The sequence below is a fragment of the Acomys minous genome (assembly GCF_964271855.1).
Source record: "Acomys minous genome assembly, chromosome: 6".
NCBI classification, from domain to species: domain Eukaryota; kingdom Metazoa; phylum Chordata; class Mammalia; order Rodentia; family Muridae; genus Acomys; species Acomys minous.
The window spans coordinates 95,974,320-95,993,414 of record NC_140487.1 but is presented as its reverse complement, the minus strand read 5'-3'; the positions used below and the strand labels follow the sequence as shown (position 1 = coordinate 95,993,414).

At 47.4% G+C, this 19,095-nt stretch overlaps 1 protein-coding gene across 5 annotated transcripts in view; it reads left to right on the top strand.

Moving 5' to 3' along the window:
* Positions 1 to 19,095, top strand: part of CFAP57 (cilia and flagella associated protein 57) — a 76,034-nt gene that overhangs the window by 23,837 nt on the left and 33,102 nt on the right. For 4 of the 5 annotated variants that reach the window (XM_084787397.1, XM_084787398.1, XM_084787399.1 and 1 more), the window contains exons 8-13: positions 418 to 583; positions 1,283 to 1,396; positions 7,781 to 7,993; positions 10,787 to 10,960; positions 13,983 to 14,144; positions 18,462 to 18,617. In XM_084787397.1, the coding sequence (XP_084643523.1) occupies positions 418 to 583; positions 1,283 to 1,396; positions 7,781 to 7,993; positions 10,787 to 10,960; positions 13,983 to 14,144; positions 18,462 to 18,617 (985 nt within the window). The remainder of the gene's footprint in view (positions 1 to 417; positions 584 to 1,282; positions 1,397 to 7,780; positions 7,994 to 10,786; positions 10,961 to 13,982; positions 14,145 to 18,461; positions 18,618 to 19,095) is intronic. The other variant, XM_084787401.1, reaches the window with a different exon arrangement.

Sequence of the window (19,095 nt, the reverse complement as noted above, 5' to 3'; positions counted from 1 at the left end):
CTAGCCCGGTTGCTGCAGGGATCGCTCTACACCTTTAGCTCCTCCCTTCCTCACAGCACTGCCCCAGCCACCTTACCCCCGCCCCAACAGTTTACTCTTCTGGCACAGCTTTCACAAGGATCTCCAAACCCGAACTAGACCCATATTCTCCTTCACTCTTGCTGCTAGGAGAAATTACTTGCGCAGCTAGTCCCGGTAAACCTTGGGCTCTCGGCAGGGCTGCATGTTCATTCCTAGATGGCATTTCGACCAGTTTCCCGGTGGCTGTACTCAGTGCCCACCATTATCCTTAAGCAGCCAGAATCCAGGAAACAGTCATTACATGAAATAAAATAACCCAGCCACACGAAAACAAATAAAATGGGGAGTTTGACGGGGCTAGGGGTTCAGCTCACGACTCAGTACCCTTTCTCACAGCACACTGGAGCTATTTAAGGAATACCAAGAAGAGGCCTACACGGTCAGCCTTCACCCCTCTGGACACTTCATTGTGGTGGGGTTTGCTGACAAACTCCGACTTATGAATCTACTCATTGACGACATCCGCTCTTTCAAAGAATATTCTGTCAGAGGATGCAGAGAGGTAAAGACTGTGACACCAAAGTCTGTCTTTGGGGGACCCTAGTGGCTTAAAATAGCCAGTCTAACCAGACTCACGGAGGTTGTTTTCTTTTGTTTTGTTTAACTTTTATGTTCACTGGTGTTTTGCCTGCATTCATGTCTGGGTGGGGGTGTCATATCCCCTGGAGCTGGAGTTATAGGTGTTTGTGAGCCGCCATGTGAGTGCTGGGAATTGAACCCAGGTCCTCTGGAAGAGCAGCCAGTGCTCTAACCACTGAGCAGCCTCTCTGTCCCCTGCCCATGCTTTTCTACGCCCATCAAAATAGTTTGACTGGACCCAAGGCTTTGTGGGATTCCATCTGTGATAGGGCTGAGTATCTCAATAAAGATTAAAGAAGAAAAGCAATCCTAAGATACGAGTCCCAGCTGGGAGGGTAAAAGTGGAGATCATATCAGATTTCTCTCAGATGGCTTGAAGAAGCAAGTCTGTGATGCAAAGCGTCACCTGCCTGGCCTGAAACAGAGCTTCTGAAGACCCCATGAGACTCTGTGATAGAAGCAGGAAGTTAAAAGATTATTGATGGTGTCTGGAAACAGGCCTTCCCCTCACCCACACCCACACTCACACCCACCCAGAGTCCTGCCTGAACTCCCCTCCCAGGAAAAGTGGTCTCCACTCAGATGCTCACCTCTTGCCTGCTCGCTCCCTCCTTCCCTGTAGTGTGCCTTTAGCAATGGAGGTCACCTGTTTGCTGCAGTCAATGGAAATGTAATTCACATTTTCACCACCACGAGCCTGGAGAACATCACCAACTTGAAAGGCCACACGGGGAAGGTAAGTCTGTGACCAGTGGCCAGGGTAACAAGGGGCTCTGAGACGTGCACTGTGCTAGCCACAGGGCTCACAAAACACCTGCAAAAACAAGCTACAACTGATTCGGTTGCATGCAGTTTGCTGAAGAGGTGGGCTTAATTTAGGCTGGGATGCTTGTAAAGGCTTGGTCCTGGGGAACTGAGTAGGAGTTACACAGACAGAGCTGGTGGCGACAACCATCACATGTGAGACTATCTCTCGGACCAGCTCCAGAAAACAGTGAAAGGGAGAGAAGAGAAAGTCTCGGTGGATCCCTGGTAGGGAGAATTGAGCAGGCAGTGAACAGCTGGTTAAAGTAAACCAGCCACTGGGGAACAACTGGCTATCGGAACCAGCTGTTGAGGAGAGGTTGAGGAAGGAGGAAGAAAGAAATACTAGTCCATGCATAATTTGCGGTACAAACTGAAAGGTCTTAAAGCCCAGGAGAGCTTTACTTTTCTGTCTCTCTATGTTGTTTGCTTACTTAGGCCAACCCCAGTACTTTATGTAACGGGAAGTTCAATTTTTTTTATTACAGATTACATCATGATTTTTCCCATTTTTTACAATCAATAGGGCATTTAAAAATCAACAAAGCAAGAGAACAATCTAAGAAAGAAATACAAACAGTTCTGTATAACATACAATAAAGCATAGAGCAAAACTCAATTTCCCAGCAGAGGTCAGCAAGACCTGATTATTATTTCTTAAACAATACTTGGGAAAGTTTATTCATAAATTTCCCCAGGCTCTAAGCCATTGTGTTTATATGATTGTCATAGCAACATAGCTTGAAACTAAATGTTTTAACACAAGGAAGATTTGACTCACTTCCAGTCCCAAACCAACAGGTGTGCTGCCCAAGCCTAGGCTAAGTGCCAGGGGATCCTCTATTATAAAGCACCTGTAAGGCAAGACAGTCCAAGCTCGCCTTCTATTGCTCGCAAAGCAGATTCTAAAGACATTTTTCTCTACCTAACAGTATCTAGCCAGGTACTGTTATATCAAGATCCTAACTTTTTTCCAAGCAGTTTCTGCTTGGTGGGTGCTCACAGTCAGAGCCAAGAACTTTATCATTCATTGTCTCAAGCTTTTGGCCGGATGCCTTCCTTCAACATTCTCTGTGGGAAAATTTTTTTCCTGTGTGAATTTCATTAGGGCTGAGAAATAGAAGGACAGTTTTAGGAGAAAAGGCAGGTTTTGAGGTAGTTTGTAGACAAAAAAATTACACCTGGACCATACATAATATTTAATGGCAGTGGTGATCAGCCAGAGATCTTTGGAACTTTGTCAAGCAATGCCTCTATGACTTGCCATTGTGTCTTTAATAAGAATACAAACCCCAGAGATAGATGACAGGGAGTGTCAGAGGTCCTGAAGAGTCTGTGGGAGTAGAACACAGGTGTCAGGGAACACACAGGTGAACGGAGACTGGAGTCTTTTACAAGGCCCCCCGTGCATGGAACCTTGTAGATCTTCTAAGTATTTTATACTGTGTCGTCCTTGGAAGCTTTTCACTGAGTCCTGACAGGTACAATAAAAGAATGTGGAGCAAAAGACAATAAAACTACTGCAGACATGTTTGGGGGAATGCATAAAATTCAAAAGATGTTCAGATCCATTATCAAAAGCAATACATGTATTTAGGAATTTTATGGGAAATAAGGTCACCGTGTTTTTCTATAACAGCATTAAACAACTGAAGCATATCTTTTAAGAGGTGAAGGAAGACAGGGTTAAGATAGCTAAAGACTTTGACCTAAGTGAGAGTAGCCATTTTCACTAACAGGAGCCATTGGGTCAAAAGATTGGCTACTTATAGAAAAAGCAGGAAAAGCAAATGTTAAAAATAATTGAAGCCAGGTCTATTAGAATAGAGAGAGGGGAAAGCCTGGCGTGAATCCGTGGTTCAACTGAAATTAGAGGTAACACTGTGAGTCTGTGGCTTTTAATGCAGGAAGAGGTAGGCAGATCCAGAGAGTCAGGAGCAGGGGTGTCTATGCATTGAAGGGAACTTTAGGCCAATTCTATACAATTAGATCCCCCACAACAGAAGTGTAGCACATATTAAATCATTTTCAAGGCTAACATTACCCTAAGCCAAAAATCAAACAAAACAGTCTGAAAGAAGAAAAGAAACTGCAGATCTATACCCTTCATGAACGCAGACCGAGAAATCTCAAGACAGCAGAACACTGAAACTTAGCAACATACGGGGTTACAGATTGTGACCCAGCAAGGTTTATCATAGGAATGCAAAACTGGTTTGTACCAGAAAACCAACCAGTGTCATGCCCTGTATTAACAGGCTAAATAATGGAAACAGCCTCAAAAATAAATGCCTCGGCCTCAGATATTATCAGACTTAGCGCCAGTGAAGTGTTATACACCGGTCTCTTCAGTCCTGCCCTATGTTGTATTATATGGATTTTACTTAGTTTTGTTTACCTTTTTATTACTTGTACGTGTGCATGTGGCATGAGTGTAGAGATCTGAAGCAAGCCAAATTCAGGCTGTCAGAGTTGACAGCAAGCATGAGTTCCCCACCCCCACACCACAAGCCAGCTCTCACTGCTCCTGTATTTTATTTTTTACACATCCTATAGTACATTGTGGTCGTTGGTAGTTGTTTGGTTTTGAGACAAGGTCTCACTATGTAGCCCTGGCTAGCCTGAACCTTGCTATGTAGACTAGGCTGGCCCCAAACTCAGAGATCTGCCTGCCTCTTTCTCTCTGGAGTTCTGAGGTTAAAGGAGTGTGCTACCACACCTGGCTTATAATACATTGGTTTGATTGCTTCTTTATATAATTTTATTGTGTCTTTTTAAAAACTTAAAAAAAAACAACCTCAGGGTGTGGTGGGGCATACCTTTAATCCCAGCACTTGGGAGGCAGAGGCAGGCAGATCTCTATGAGTTTGAGGCCAGCCTGGTCTACAAAGATAGTTCCAGGACAGCCAGGGCTACATGTCAAAACTCTGTCTCAAAAAAAAAAAAATGAGTATAATTGTAAAGATTATAATACTTTCCATATGTCAGAGAGTTAAAGAAAATGTAACCCACCATCACATTGTCTCCTGGTTGCTTATAAAATTAACAATTGTTTTCTCTTTGATGTGGCAACATATTTTTTCTTTATTTTCTTTTTATTATTTATTCACTGCATCCCAGTTGTAGCCTCCTCCCTCTTCTCCTCCCAGTCCCACTCTTCCTTCCCCCTTCCCCCTCAATTCCCTTTTCCTACTCACCCACCTAAGTCAGAGATCAACTGCCTTCAGTCTAAACTTCCTTTGTTATTTCTTGAGAAGCAGGTCTGCCGGCAGTCAGCGCTCCAGTGTTTCGTTTACCTGAGGATGTGTGAATGTGTCCTTCATATTAAAATAGAAACTTAACTTCGCTAGACACAAAGGCGGGTGGTTCTTGTTGTTAATCTCTGCTCTAAACAGTCTCTCCCTACCTCCACATCTCCTTCCTGAGTTTCTGAACAAAAGCCAATGGTAATCTTGGGCTGGTCCTCAGGTGGACCACTTGGTTTTCTCTTAGTTTCTCATAGCGTTGGCTTGCAATGTTTTGACTGTGCTGTGTCTGGATGTCAGTCTCTTTGCAGTTCTCTTACCGGAAATGTACTGTAGTCCTTGGATGTGTGCACTCACGTTTTTCAACAAGTTTTGACTGCTTTCAGCATTACATACTTATTTGTAATTTTTTTTCCCCTGAGGCTCTTCTCTCTCCTCCTGTGGGGAGCCATGCTAAGTTCTGCCATGTCAGAAATCCCGTGCTTAGGCTGCATGCTGTGACCTTCCAGTTGCTGAGCTTTACGGGACGAGGTCTTTGTGTTCCAGGCTATCCTTGGACTATTTACCTTTGAAAGAAGTAGGGAAAGCCCTACTGAGAGACAACCAGAGGATTTCTGACATGGCAGAATTTAGCACGGCTCCCACATCCTCCTGGTACTCCCAACCCACATTTGCTGGTGCATTTGATGATCATCCATGGCTCTCTTGGACTCTTTTAACATCTCTTAAACATCTCTGTTCTTAGAAGCTACCAAAGAGAACTCTTGTGGTGGTGGTGGTGGTGGTGGTGGTGGTGGTGGTGGTGGTGGTGGTTGGTTGGTTTTTTTGTTTTGTTTTTCTTTTTGGTCTTTCGAGACAGGGTTTCTCTATGTAAGCCCTGGCTGTCCTGGACTCTCTTTGAAGACCAGGCTGGCCTCGAACTCAGTGATCCACCTGCCTCTGCCTCCCAAGTGCTGGGATTAAAGGTGTGCGCCACCACCACCCGGCAAGAGAACTCTTAAGGAGTATGGTGGAGATGCTAAAGAGTTTCTGTCTACTGCTGATGGCTCTGGCTGCATGCAGAAGGGGAAGGGCTCGGTTCTATTTAAGGGGCAGGCCACTGAGAGCTTGAGCATGCTCCAGTGAGTATAGAGATAATACAGATTGGACTTTTCTTTTTCTTCATTTTATTTTTATTTTTCTGGGGGAATAGATAAGGAGGTCATAAGAGGAATGTGGGAAGGACTGGAAAGTGATTGTGATTGGTGCATGATGTGAAACTTCCAGAGAACCAATAAAACAAACAAAAATGTTATGTGGGAGGAAATATCCATGGGGGAAAAAATGCCTGTTGTTCAGATTACATAACCACTTTTGATCTGTCTTCACGGTCCCCTGCTCAGATCTACTGTTGAGCCCCTCTAGTGAAGTTTTCATTTTTTACAACTACATTTTTCAACCCCAGGGTATCCATTAGAGTTTTAAAAAACACTCTCTCCCTTTAGTATTTCCAACTTGATGAGACATGTCATCGCTTCTTTTAACTCCCCAAGCAAGACTTTCTTGCTTCTTTGGATGTGTTTACACCAGCTGCTTTGGCGTCTTTGTCTGCTGAGTCAATCTGGGCACCCTCCAAGACACTTTCTTTTTGCCTCCTTGCTTGCTTTTGTCCTCTTTTTTTTGGGTATACTTTCATTAAAGTCTTTGTTGGTTTGTTTCTTGTGTGTTTCCTAACTATTTATTGGCTGGCTATTTTAGACACTATATCGCAGCCACATGTCCCAGAGCTGGCGGTGGGTGGGTTAGTTGGTCGGATGCCTGCTTATTTGCTCAATGGCAGAACTAATTCTGTAAAGCCCTTTCCTGTGCAAGATGCAGCCTTTTATGTCCCTGCTTATAGATTTTTTCCTTTGTCTTTTTCTTTTTCCTCTCCTACCCCTTTTCTTCTTCTCCTCCTCCTCCTTCTTCAATTGTAGCCTTTGATTTGCCTGTAGATGGCCTAAGGTACTTATTAGTCACAGATTTCCCATAAGCCTTTAGATTGTTCAGCCTTTATTACTAGGTTTGTGTCGGGGTTGGAAGCTGCAATCATCCATCCTTTAGGCCATTCGGTCTTTTGTTTGTTTTGTTTTCTTTTGGTTTTGTTTGGTTTGTTGTTGAGGTTTTTTTGCTCTGTGGTCTGCAGAGAGTTTAGATGCCCCCTCTCTGGTTCGACCTGAGGGGATGCCGCCTCAGATGCCGCCTCAGTTGGGTGCATAGTCTTCCATGCTGCCAGGGGTGAGCGCAACTTTACAACTTTAAGCCTGGATTCTTGGGAGGAGCCCTTGAGTCACAGAAACCCACTCTCTTCTGACCTCTGCAGATACTTGCAACCTCAGCCAAACTATGCATTCACATGAGATTAGCAAATCTTTAAATGTGTAAATGTGTTTAGAAAGGAAGGTTTTTTCAAAGATCTAAGGAAATGGCTCCGTAAGATATCTGACACACTAGCATAAGGACCCAGAACCCACATTAAAAAACAACTCTCACCATGATGTCCCACTCTGTAATCCTAGAGCAGGGAAGGCAGAAACAAGTGCATCCCTGGGGCTAGTCTCGCCTGCTCAGTGAGCTCCAGAGCAGGGAAAGGCTGTGTCTTTAACAACAAGGTGGATTGCTCCTGGGGATCAGCACCTGAAGTTGAACTTTGACCTCCATGCACACAGAGCACACACCACAACAGGTGCATGTACACATATGTACACACACATTTTCAAAACAGTATTAATAATCTATTCGTTAGATTAGAAAACTAATGTGAGTCAGTCTGCAGTCATAAAGTGGGAAGGAAACGGGAGTACATTGTTTTCAGTGTTTTACAAACACCTTAGAAAACAGATTAATGTGGCCAGAAAGCCATGTTCTGTGCTTAGGACAGACCTCTACCGGGAACGGACATTCTGCCATAGCATAGTAGAAGCCCTAGGCTCACCTCCTCCCCCAAGTTGTCACGAGTGTGTGTGTGTGTGTGTGTGTGTGTGTGTGTGTGTGTGTGTGCACGCGCGCGCGTGTCCATTCTTCTCACCCAGGCGTGCCTGCATACCTTGCAGATCCGTTCCCTTGTGTGGAACATAGATGACAGCAAACTGATTTCTGCGGGAACGGACGGCGCCGTGTATGAGTGGAATCTGTCCACAGGGAAGAGAGAGACAGAATGTGTGCTCAAGTCCTGTAGCTACAACTCCGTCTGCATCTCCCCTGATGCCAAAGTGATCTTCGCTGTTGGATCAGACCAGACTCTCAAGGAGATTGCGGATTCTCTGGTAAGTCCACCCTCCCTGGCTCTGGCTGTTCCAAGTGTTGTAGAAGACAGACTTCTGGCCTTCTGATAGGAAGCATGCATGAGAAAGGCCCTCTTGCACGGGACAGGCCCTCCTGCACGGGACAGGCCCTCCTGCACGGGACAGGCCCTCCTGCACGGGACAGGCCCTCCTGCACGGGACAGGCCCTCCTGCACGGGACAGGCTCTCCTGCATGGGACAGGCCCTCCTGCACGGGACAGGCTCTCCTGCACGAGACAGGCCCTCCTGCACGGGACAGGCTCTCCTGCACGGGACAGGCTCTCCTGCACGGGACAGGCTCTCCCTCCTGCACGGGACAGGCCCTCCTGCACGGTCAGGCCCTCCTGCACGGGACAGGCCCTCCTGCACGGGACACCTTCCTGCATGGGACAGGGCCTCCTGCATGGGACAGCACCTGCTGTGTTCTCTATTGGGTCCGCTCAGTCACTCCTTGATCCTCCTAAATGGATCAAACTGTGGATCTCCCATCCTCCATTTTGCTGGTTGTTTGTAACTTCCTATTTACCCCATACACATGGAGATCAGCAACATCTCGAAACCACTCTTGGGTCATCAAGATGACCCTGGGGATCCACATGGTGGAAGGAAAGAGCCAATTTCCACAGGATGTTCTCTGATCTACACACACACACACCATTTTGCTCATGCATATATTAAAATGTAATTAAAATGTAATTAAATTAAATTGAACTCTTGCCCTGTTCTGCACTCAGCTGAGATAAAGCCACTGCTATGGTTAACTGTCATCACCCAGGCTTGGCCCTGTGTTCTTTCAAAATCTGTAACCTCCAAATTTTTATATTACCACATTTGACCCCTGGGCATAAGGGCAGAGAGAAACTCAGTGAGGACCCTTTATACAGATGTGGCCCATGCCTTCGCCAGCCCAGGGGCCGCTGATCTTTAGCTTCATGGGTTTTCTCAGCTTCTGTCACGACTGGCACCTTCGGTGTGGGAGGAGACTCATGGCTACCTGAGGCAAGTTTGGAACACAGCTTAGCTAACACAGCGCAACTCTCTTTTGTACTCCCTGGTGGCCTAAACCCTAGTTTTTTAGGCAGCTTTTACAAAGCTAGACCAGAATAATGTTCTCTCAGGGCCTAGTCCCTCCCCTTGACACCCCTACTAGTAGGTGCACTGCCTGATCCCAACGCACCCTCGCCTCCCCACACACAAACACTTAACAAAGGTGTGGACATGTGAGTGGGTGGGTGAATTCCCAGGGTCAGGAGTAGAGGGATGAACGAGCTCCCTGAGAGCATAGCTTCCTGGATGAAGACAGGGATACACAGAGAAACCCTGTCTCAAGAAACAATTAAAAAAAACAAAACAAAACGAACTGAGGGGAGTTACTTCCTGCCTCGTTTGACTCATCTCCTGTCGTCTTTTAAATGTGACTGTAACGTCCTCAGTTACTCCTCTGGAATGACCAGATGAGCTACAACAGGTAAAGGACACGAGACAGTATCTTACTTAAGGTCTTACTGATGTGAAGAGACACCATGACCACGGCAGCTCTGTTTGTTTGTTTGTTTGTTTTTTGAGACAGGGTTTTTCTGGTGTAGCCCTGCCTGTCCCCTGTCCTGGACTCTCTCTCTGAAGACCAGGCTGGCCTCGAACTCATGGAGCTCCACCTGCCTCTGCCTCCGAGTGCTAGGATTAAAAGCGTGTGCCACCACCGAGACCAGAGGCAACTCTTAATAAAGGAAAACATTTCATTGGGACTGGCTTACAGTTTCATGGTGGGGGAGGGCGGAGGAGGGGCATGGCGGCACGCAGGCAGACATGGTGCTGGAGAAGGAGCTGACACTTCTACATCTGGAGCCACAGGCAGCAAGAAGAGACTGTGAGCCCCTAGTTAGGCTTGAGCCTCTGAAACCTCAAAGCCCACCACCTAATGACACACTTCCTCCTACAAAGACACACCGACTCCAACAAGGCCATACCCTATAGACTGATGGGAGCCATTTTTTTTTTCAAACCTCCACAGACAGTGTTTGCACATGGTGCCATAGGAAGATTTCCAGTCATTCCTTTCATATGGTTCCTAGCACCCACAACTGGTTACTAGTCAAGAAACCATAGCTGGAGAGGCAGTTCGGTGGGTAAGAGCACTTGCTGGGTGAGCGTGGGGACTTGGGGTGAGATCCCAGTACCCAGGTGTGGCCATGTGTACCTGTAGCCCCAGTGCTGGGCAGGTGGGCAGGGGGCAGGACAGAGAGAAAAGGATCCTCGGGCTTGCTGGCCATCACAACAGAGCCAGGATCAGTGACGAGATCCTGTCTCCAAGGAATAAGACAGAGACAGGATAGGATACCCGGTGTCCTGCTGGCATGTACTCACACTGGTATAAACACACACACACACACACACACACACACACACACACACACACACACACACACACACACCATGTAAGACTTGAGAACACCAGAAGGCATGATCTCACACTTTTGATCCCAGCACTTGGAAGGCAGAGGCAGGTGGGTCTCTGTGAGGCCAGCCTGGTCTAGAGAGTGAGTTCCAGGGCCACCTAAGTAAGGCTACACAGTGAGACCCTGTCTCAAAAATAAAATAAAATAAAATAAAACAAAACAAAAATTAGGAACTCTGAACTGGGGAGGCAGCGCAATGGCGCAGAGCCTGCCTAGCAGGTGTGCAACCTGAGTCTCATTCCCAGCACCAGACTGAGGAGAAGAAGGAAGAGAAGGAGAAGCAGGAACCAAGATGTATTTAGTTTGGGTCTTTTTCCAGATCCTTCGAGAGATCTCAGCTTTTGACGTCAACTACACAGCCATCACCATCTCCCACTCCGGGCGCATGATGTTTGTGGGCACGTCGGTGGGAACTATCCGGGCCATGAAGTACCCCCTGTCTTTGCAGAAAGAATTCAATGAGTACCAGGCTCATGCTGGCCCCATCAACAAGGTGAGAGGTGCCGTCCCACAAGGCCCCAGCCTAGGCCCTAACCGACCCACGCCAGCAGCTCCTCGGAGTTGCATGGTTCTCCCCGTCCCTCCTCTGTTTACTTACTCGCCTACCACTCACTCACTAGGCACCTGTTGGTTATTCAGACCCATGTCAAAACTGCTAGCAATTCATCCTAGGAAGTAAGCAGTGCCACACCCAATGATCATTTGACAAAAAATGGCACCCAAGAATGGACCCTTGGGTGGTGCTGTAGGTGTGTCAGCTAAGTCACCATCAGATTTCCCAGCAGCAGTAAGTTCTACCTACTAATGACCCTCAGATGTCCGCTGCTCCCAGACAAAAGGAAACCATACTACAAGATACTAGACCCAACCTCTCCCCGGGATATGAATATAAGGACTACCTTGGAAACAGTAACATAGACAAGCATTTGTAAATAGTCCTATTCCCCCCTTCTTGTGAAGTAATGTCCAGTAGCTAAACAGTTTAAGTCGTAATGGAGGAAAGAGGAGGAAAAGTGATAAAAGAAAGACAGACAGAAAGAGAAAGAAAGCAACCCATGTCCAGTGGCAGATGGACTGATAAGCAAATGTATTTCACACATACAGTGGAGCAACAGTCTTGAAAGGGCAGGAGACTCTGCACTGTGCTACAACACGGGTTGGTTTAAGAACACTGCACTAAATAAAACAAGCCAATCCCAAGGCAGCAAACACAGCACCATTCCACCCTCACCAGATGCTTAACAGTAATGAAAACGGACCCAATGGTTAGAATCACACTGTGGGAACAGGGCTCCTCGGCCCCTTCCAGAGCTTTTTCGGTTTTCCCGAAGCACAGAGTTTATGATAAATGGCTGTTGGCTTCCCATCCTACAGAGTAGACAATGGCCTGGCGTCTGCAGGATCTCCAGTGCTGCCTGAAGCCTTGGCCAACTTGGATTTATTCCTAGGGTACTGGTTCCGGTCCCCAGGGCTCTGTCAACTTCTGAGGCCTTTGGGTCCTTTCCACATCTCACCACTGCCTACTGTTTGAGTGTGGAACAGTGACTTGGGATTATGTCCATCTGTGACTCAGCCAAACTGAGCAATAGAACCTTAATTCATATTTTTGAAAGAAGGGTCTTAAGATTAAATGAAAGTGATAGAAAGTAGGATGGTTTTTCTATGTTCCTCTCGGAGTGGTAGCAAAGGAAGGGGAATTATTATTCAATTTGTACAGTTTTAGCTTTGAAGGACAAAGAGTATGGGTAGATGGTGGTGATTGCTACACAGCTTCACAGATGGGTCCATCATAACTGTATACCAAAAAAAAATGGATACAATGGTAAATTTTATAGTGTATGTATTTTGCCATAACAAAAAATGAATGAAAAAGAGTTTTCTGGCATGAAAAATGGATGTCCATAAATCAGAGCCAATGGAAAAGCAAAATTTATTCTTGGGTGGGGTGGGGTTGGGGGGAGAGGGTTACACAGACCTCTGAAAAACAGACCCTGAGAAAATGTATGTCTCCTTTATTTGAGATTGGATGACATGAAAGACGTTTAATTATGTCCTGAATCCTTTATTGGCTTACTGTTACTTTTCCACTGCTGTGATAAAATACCACAGCCAAGGCAGCTTATAAACAAAAGCGTTTAATTTGGCTTATGATTTTAGAGGGTCAGAGTCCATGAGGGCACAGTGACAGAACCGCTGAGATTCACACCTTGATCCACAACCACAAAGCGGAGAGCAAACACTGGGAACTGCATGAGCCCTTCCCAGTAACACACCTCCTCCAGCAAGGCCACACCTCCTCCAGCAAGGCCACACCTCCTCCAGCAAGGCCACATCTCCTCCAGCAAGGCCACACCTCCTCCAGCAAGGCCACACCTCCTCCAGCAAGGCCACACCTCCTAAACCTCCCCAAACAGTTCTGCCAACTGGGGACCAAGTGTTCAAATACATGAACCTATTGGACCATTCTTATTCAATCCATCCCACTTACCTGTAGGTTCTGTGCCCATTAGAAAAGGATTTTTCATTATAAAATGACACATTTCTGTACTGAGCCTGGGCATTGGGTTGAAAGTAAAGTGCCACAATATAGTCCTATCTTCCCTTCAAATCTACTGAGTTTTGTGGTGAGATCATTTTTTATTCTAGAAGCAATGTATGTTTACATTAGAAGTCAGACCTTCATAGTAGTAACATCATTCATATGCTGACATATATAGGCATACATATAATATATATATATATTACATGTATCTGAAATAAAGATCGTACTATATGATCACTCACAACTTGCTTTTAAAGAATTTAACATTATCATAATAGTTATTCTCTATGATTGAATGTTCCTCAAAATCATGTTTTTGAGGGGCTGGAGAGATGACTCAGTGGTGGGAGCTTGTGCTCCTCCTATAGAGTCCAGATGAATGTTGGCATAGCCCCCCCCCTCTCGTTGACCTCCGACCTTCCTTGCTGTGTGGCTGTGCCTGAGACAGGCTAGCCTTCAGTCTTACAGGGTTGACAAACACAGCAGGAAATTGAGAGTTTAAATAAATAAATAAATAAATAAATAAATAAATAAATAAATAAATAAAAGAAATCAGTCTCCGGGAGTCAGGGAGCCAGATCAGCCTTCAAAGACACTTGTGGGCAGCAGCAGTGCCAGAAACCCAGAACCCAGAAAAATAAGATCACTAAAATCAAATTCACCGAGGCAGAGTCCTGATGCGCTCTGTTGCTGAGTGTAACCAGGTCCTATCTCATACGACAGGGGACAGATTCCAAGTGCAGCCCCATTAGCACAGTGAGAGCCACGCTAACTCCTTCAGACCCGAACAAAGAAATGTGCTGCTACACCAGGGTGTTTCTGCCTGGTTCTCCTGGTACAGGGCACATGGCCCATGCCCGCAGTGAAGGTGTTGAGGGTTGAGTGGACAGAGGCCTACGCCGCAGCCAGCCCCGCCCTGGCCATCCTCGGCCCGGCCTGGGGCGCCACTTCGCCGTGCTCTCCTCCTTCACAGATCCTGCTCACCTTTGACGACCAGTTCCTGCTGACTGTGGCGGAGGATGGCTGCCTGTTCACCTGGAAGGTCTTTGATAAGGATGGCCGGGGAATCAAACGAGAGAGGGAGGTGGGCTTCTCTGAAGAGGTGCTCGTGACTAAAACGGACATGGAGGAGAAGGTAAGAACCGGGTCTAGTGAGCAGCAGCACAACTCTTTAGCAGCCTGCATTCAGAGAGCGCAGGCCAGAGTCAAAGGGGCCTCTGAAGGTTTGGCTACACCCATGCCTGCGGCGGACAGCTCTCTTCCCAACTGCATTCATGCCAGCCAGCTTGCTGCCACGGGACGCCTCCACCCTCACACCACCTGCACTCCACGGTCATCCTGTGCTCTAGTCCCGAGATCCCACCCTGCTCTCGCTGCAGTGTTGTTTAAGAGTGGGGCGAGGGAACTTAAAGACAACCAGTGCACACTCAAAGATAAACCTGCCCATGTGCCCAGGTTGTAGCTATGAAGCATAACAATTTCCACTGCAGCGAAACTTCATTTTAAAATATGTGACCCAGGCCTGGAGAGGTGGCTCAGAGGTTAAGAGCGCTGCTTGTTCTCCCAGAAGGCCCTGAGTTCAATTCCCAGCAGCCACATGGTGGCTCACACCCATCTATAATAAGATCCAATGCCCTCTTCTGGTGTACATGCAGACAAAGTACTGTGTACGTAATAAATAAATGAATCTTTTTTTATGTGACCCAGGGGTCAGGAGGAGGTAGACGAGCATAGAGACCCGAGATTGGCTCTCCAGCATCTAGCTGGGCACAGAGGCCCAGTGCCAGGGGTGGAAGAGATCAGAGGACCATGGAGCTCATTGGCAAAACAGCCTAACTGAACTGACGAGCCCCAGGTCCAACAGGAGACCTAGTCTCAGAAAACAAACTCTAGAGCAACCGATGAAAACAGTCAACCTCTGGACTCCACACACACACACACACACACACACACACACACACACACACACACGGGCACAGTAGCTCACGTCTGTGGTCCCAGCACACAGGTAGCTAAGACAGGAAGATCGTGAGTTTGAGGTCAGCATGGGCTGCCTAGTAAGACCTTTTCTCAGAATAAAAAGAGGAAAAAGAGACGCATTTGCCACGGAGCAGGCACAGTTCCAACAACATAATCTCTCTCATGGAGACCTTGGAATACCTCTGTGGAAAAGACAGTTTTCTCCTCGATGGTTCAAGGGTTATTGATCAACGTCCTTCAATGAGGTTTAGTGCTGGATCCAAACTCACTAAGGTGGTAAATAATGAATCAGAATTTGGTTCCAGATTGAGTCTGGACACAGCTCTCAGTCACTAAACCAAAAGAGCCTCCCTCCCGTTGACACACTAAGCCCAACACAGCACAATGTTTTGTTGAAGTCTTGAGTGCCTAGCCTTGGACACAGCTCATGACTGGAGTTGCTGGCTCCCAGGGAATCCCAGAGCTACACAGTCACTGCCGCTCAGGAAGAGCCTGAGAAGCCAAGTACACCCCACCTCCACCCCCGGGGTTGGCTCGGCTCTGGGCATGAGTGTTTGGACAGGTCAGACATGGGCACACACTGTGATCAGGAGGCTCTCAGTCAGGCGAGGAGAGAGGCAACAAAACTACTAGAACAACGATGCAAAGGCACAGCAGGATGGAGAGCTCTGGTGTTCCCTGGAAAGCCCTTCCAGAAAGCCCTGGAACTTTCTCTATGAAAGAGAGAGGAGGAGGAAGGAGGGAGGGAGGAGAACCTAGCCTCCCTGTGGCCTGCTCTTTCCTCTGTTTTCTTCTCATTCTTGCCAGAGGGTAGAGATGCCAAATAAGAGATGCAAGGACAAACTCGAGGTCAAACAGTGTCTGGGCTGAGTCTATCCCCTGACCCTTGACCTCTGGCCCCTGACCACTGACCTCTGACCCCTGACCAGGTCTGACAGCACTGCTGCTGCCACCACAGTGGAAACATTGTGTGTGTGTGTGTGTGTGTGTGTGTGTGTGTGTGTGTGTGTGTGTGTGTGTGTTACTCCCTGAGCCTCCCTCTTCTTCCACATCCATCATGATGGTTCCGTAAACATCTCCCCAACTCCCTGCCTCCTCTCACTATGTCCCTTAAGTGACATTCCACATTCTCCCCAATTCCAGCTCCCTGTCTTTCTATCCTATGATCTTCCATGTAACTATCTCTCGGCCAGGGATTTACTCCATGTGCTGGCAACAGAAGCGCCTGCTGTGTGCCCGGCAGGCCACAAAAGCTGGAGCTACAGAGATAAAAGACACAGGGGGTCCTAGGAGGAAAGCCAGGGAAAACACAAGAGGGAAGCGAGCTGCAGTGGTGTTATGAAAGAAAACTGCTGGGGGAACACAAGGGAAGGACCCCACCCCAGGCCAGGTTGTATCAGAGGATGCAAGGCCAGCACAACACTACCTTCCACGGCGAGCCAGCAGCGTGTGAAGGGTGAAGAGGTGGTCCTCTAGGAAAATGTGCCCCGCAGCTGTGAGTGGAATGGGATGCAGAGAAGAAAGCTGGAGAGAATCAGGGAGACCGCAGGGAGACCAGAAACGGTTAGGAAGGAGTGCAGACAGACCTGAAGTGAGGAAGAACGTGACCCGATACTCTGCAGCAATGTAGTGGCAGAACATGGAAGCCAATGAACAAGCACCTTGAACGTCCCCCATCAGAAACTAGACCACTTGCAGCCATATGTATCTCTCTAGTCCAACACAGGCCTTGGGGCGGCCTATTCACCTGCTGCCACTTGCCAGGGCCACAGTGCTGTTGCATCTGTGCGAGGCACTGGATACAGAGCAGGGAAGCCAGGTGGGTCAGCCCCAACCCAGCTACAGCCAGTCACCTGGGCTGTCTTCCAGCATAGCCCCCCCCTCCTCAAATCACCACAGAGACAGTCAGACACCACATTTTCTAGACTCTCTAATTTCATAGTCTTATAAATATTTTCAGTTCCTCCATGCTTCCCTCCCCCACCTCGGCCCCTACCATCTCTCCCCTGAACTCTGTAGTTACCTCCCAGTAATCACCTCATCTCTAACACTGTGCTGTATACCAGCAATCACCAAGGCCTTGTCACAGCAAAGCCAGCCTTAGGAGGCTAGAGGAGGGCCTTCTGAGGCCCTCCAGTGTCACATGCTTCATACATGACCACTCCAATGGTCTCCAAGCTCACACTCCTCTCCCTCCCGTTGGCACTAAGCCACATGAGGAGCCTGGGTAGGCATCCTTCCTCTCAGTGCCTCCCACATGCTAAGCCCATACCAAGTGCACAGGAACAAATGTAACACGATGCCTATTGTCATGGAAGTCGACCAGCAGAGACAAGGTGAGGGTGCGTGGGATGTAATCAAGGTAAGCAAGAAAAAATCATCTGTGGGGGCTGGAGAGATGGCTCAGAGGTCAAGAGCGCTGCCTGCTCTTCCAGAGGTCCTGAGTTCAATTCCCAGCAACCACATGGTGGCTCACAACAATCTCTAATAAGATCTACTGCTCTCTTCTGGTGGGCAGGCACACAGGCAGGCAGAATGTTATATACATAATAAATAAATTTGAAAGAAAGAAAGAAAAGAAATCACGTGTGTCCTCTCCCACTCTTCAGGAAATGAGGAGCTCATATTACAGCACTTTCAGAAAACTTTGGTAGTAATGGAAAAAAAAACACTAAAGTTTGGAGCCAAGTAGAAGTGGGACTAGTGATGACACAAACACAGGCATGGAAGACAGGAGAGGGGACAGTGGCCACGTCATTGGACACTTAGTCACAATTTATAATTATATGTTTATTTGGCTGCATAGGCTTTGAGTTTCATGGGGACAAGTATCTTCTGGGGCTGGGGTGTGGTCCAATATAGAACTTGAGGTGTGTGAGGCCCGGGGTTTGAGTCCCAGTACCAAACACAGAGAAGGCGATTATCTTTGGAGGACCTACTATGTTTTAGCTGTCAACTTGGGCTACGTTGGAGAACAAAACCAACAAAGACATCACCTGTGGGGAGCTTAAATACTATTGAAAGAAAAAGACAACAGAATAAAGAAAATAATAAGCAAAGCTCTTAGTAATTACCAAGTACCAACATCTGAAGAAATGGTTTTTTAAAAAAAAATAGAGCGTGGGGCTGAGAAGGGGAGTCGAGTGCTGAGAACAGGAAAGGGTGGATAGCAGGATTAAATAGAAGGTCCCAGTAGACCTCACTGAACAAGTTACATTTGTGCCCATCTGAAGGGGCCTTGAGGCTATTGGCACACAGTGGGGCCACTAAGCATGTGTTGTATGAAGACACTCTTGTGTGCCTTCAGGCCACCTGTACGTCTTGTGGGGGAACCGGTGACAAGTCCTAGCTGGGACCTACTACTGCCTTTGGAGTGAGCTGGAGCGATGGGTCCCAGGTCAGGATCGCTGATGTAAGTACTCTCATTCCCCCTCCTGCGAGCGCTCTTCATGCCACATCCTTCCTCCCAAAGACTCAGATTATGTTGGAGCTGAAGACACGCGTGGAAGAACTGAAGATGGAGAACGAGTATCAGCTCCGGCTGAAGGATATGAACTACTCGGAGAAGATTAAGGAGCTGACGGACAAGTTCATCCAGGAGATGGAGTCCTTAAAGACGAAGAACCAGGTGTGTCTGAGAGCCTGAGCCCGCGGTCTCGGCAATAAGCAGTTTCCTTGTTGCTGGACACGGGGCCAGCTGCATGGTCCAAGGGCATCCCCAGCTGTTCAGCTGTAAGGCTGGAATGCTGGGGAGAATGTGATGGCATGGGGCTAAGCCAGCCAGCCAGAACAGGAAGCTTTCCACAGTGAATGGTACTGCCAGGTCAAAGAGGTTGTTGGAGAAGAGGGAAAGAAAGATTAACCCGCAGCGCTGCTGTTATGGGTAGCTTACATTTTGTTTCTAATACACTCTTGTAATTTCCAGATTCTCTACGGTGAATTTTTTTCTTTTTCTTTTTTGTTTTTTGTTTTGTTTTTCGAGACAGGTTTTCTCTGTGTAGCCTTAGCTGGACTTGCTTTGTACCCTCAAACTCACAGCTAGCCACCTGCCTCTGCCTCCCGAGTGCCGGGATTTAAGGCATGCTCCACCACTGCCCAACTGAGTA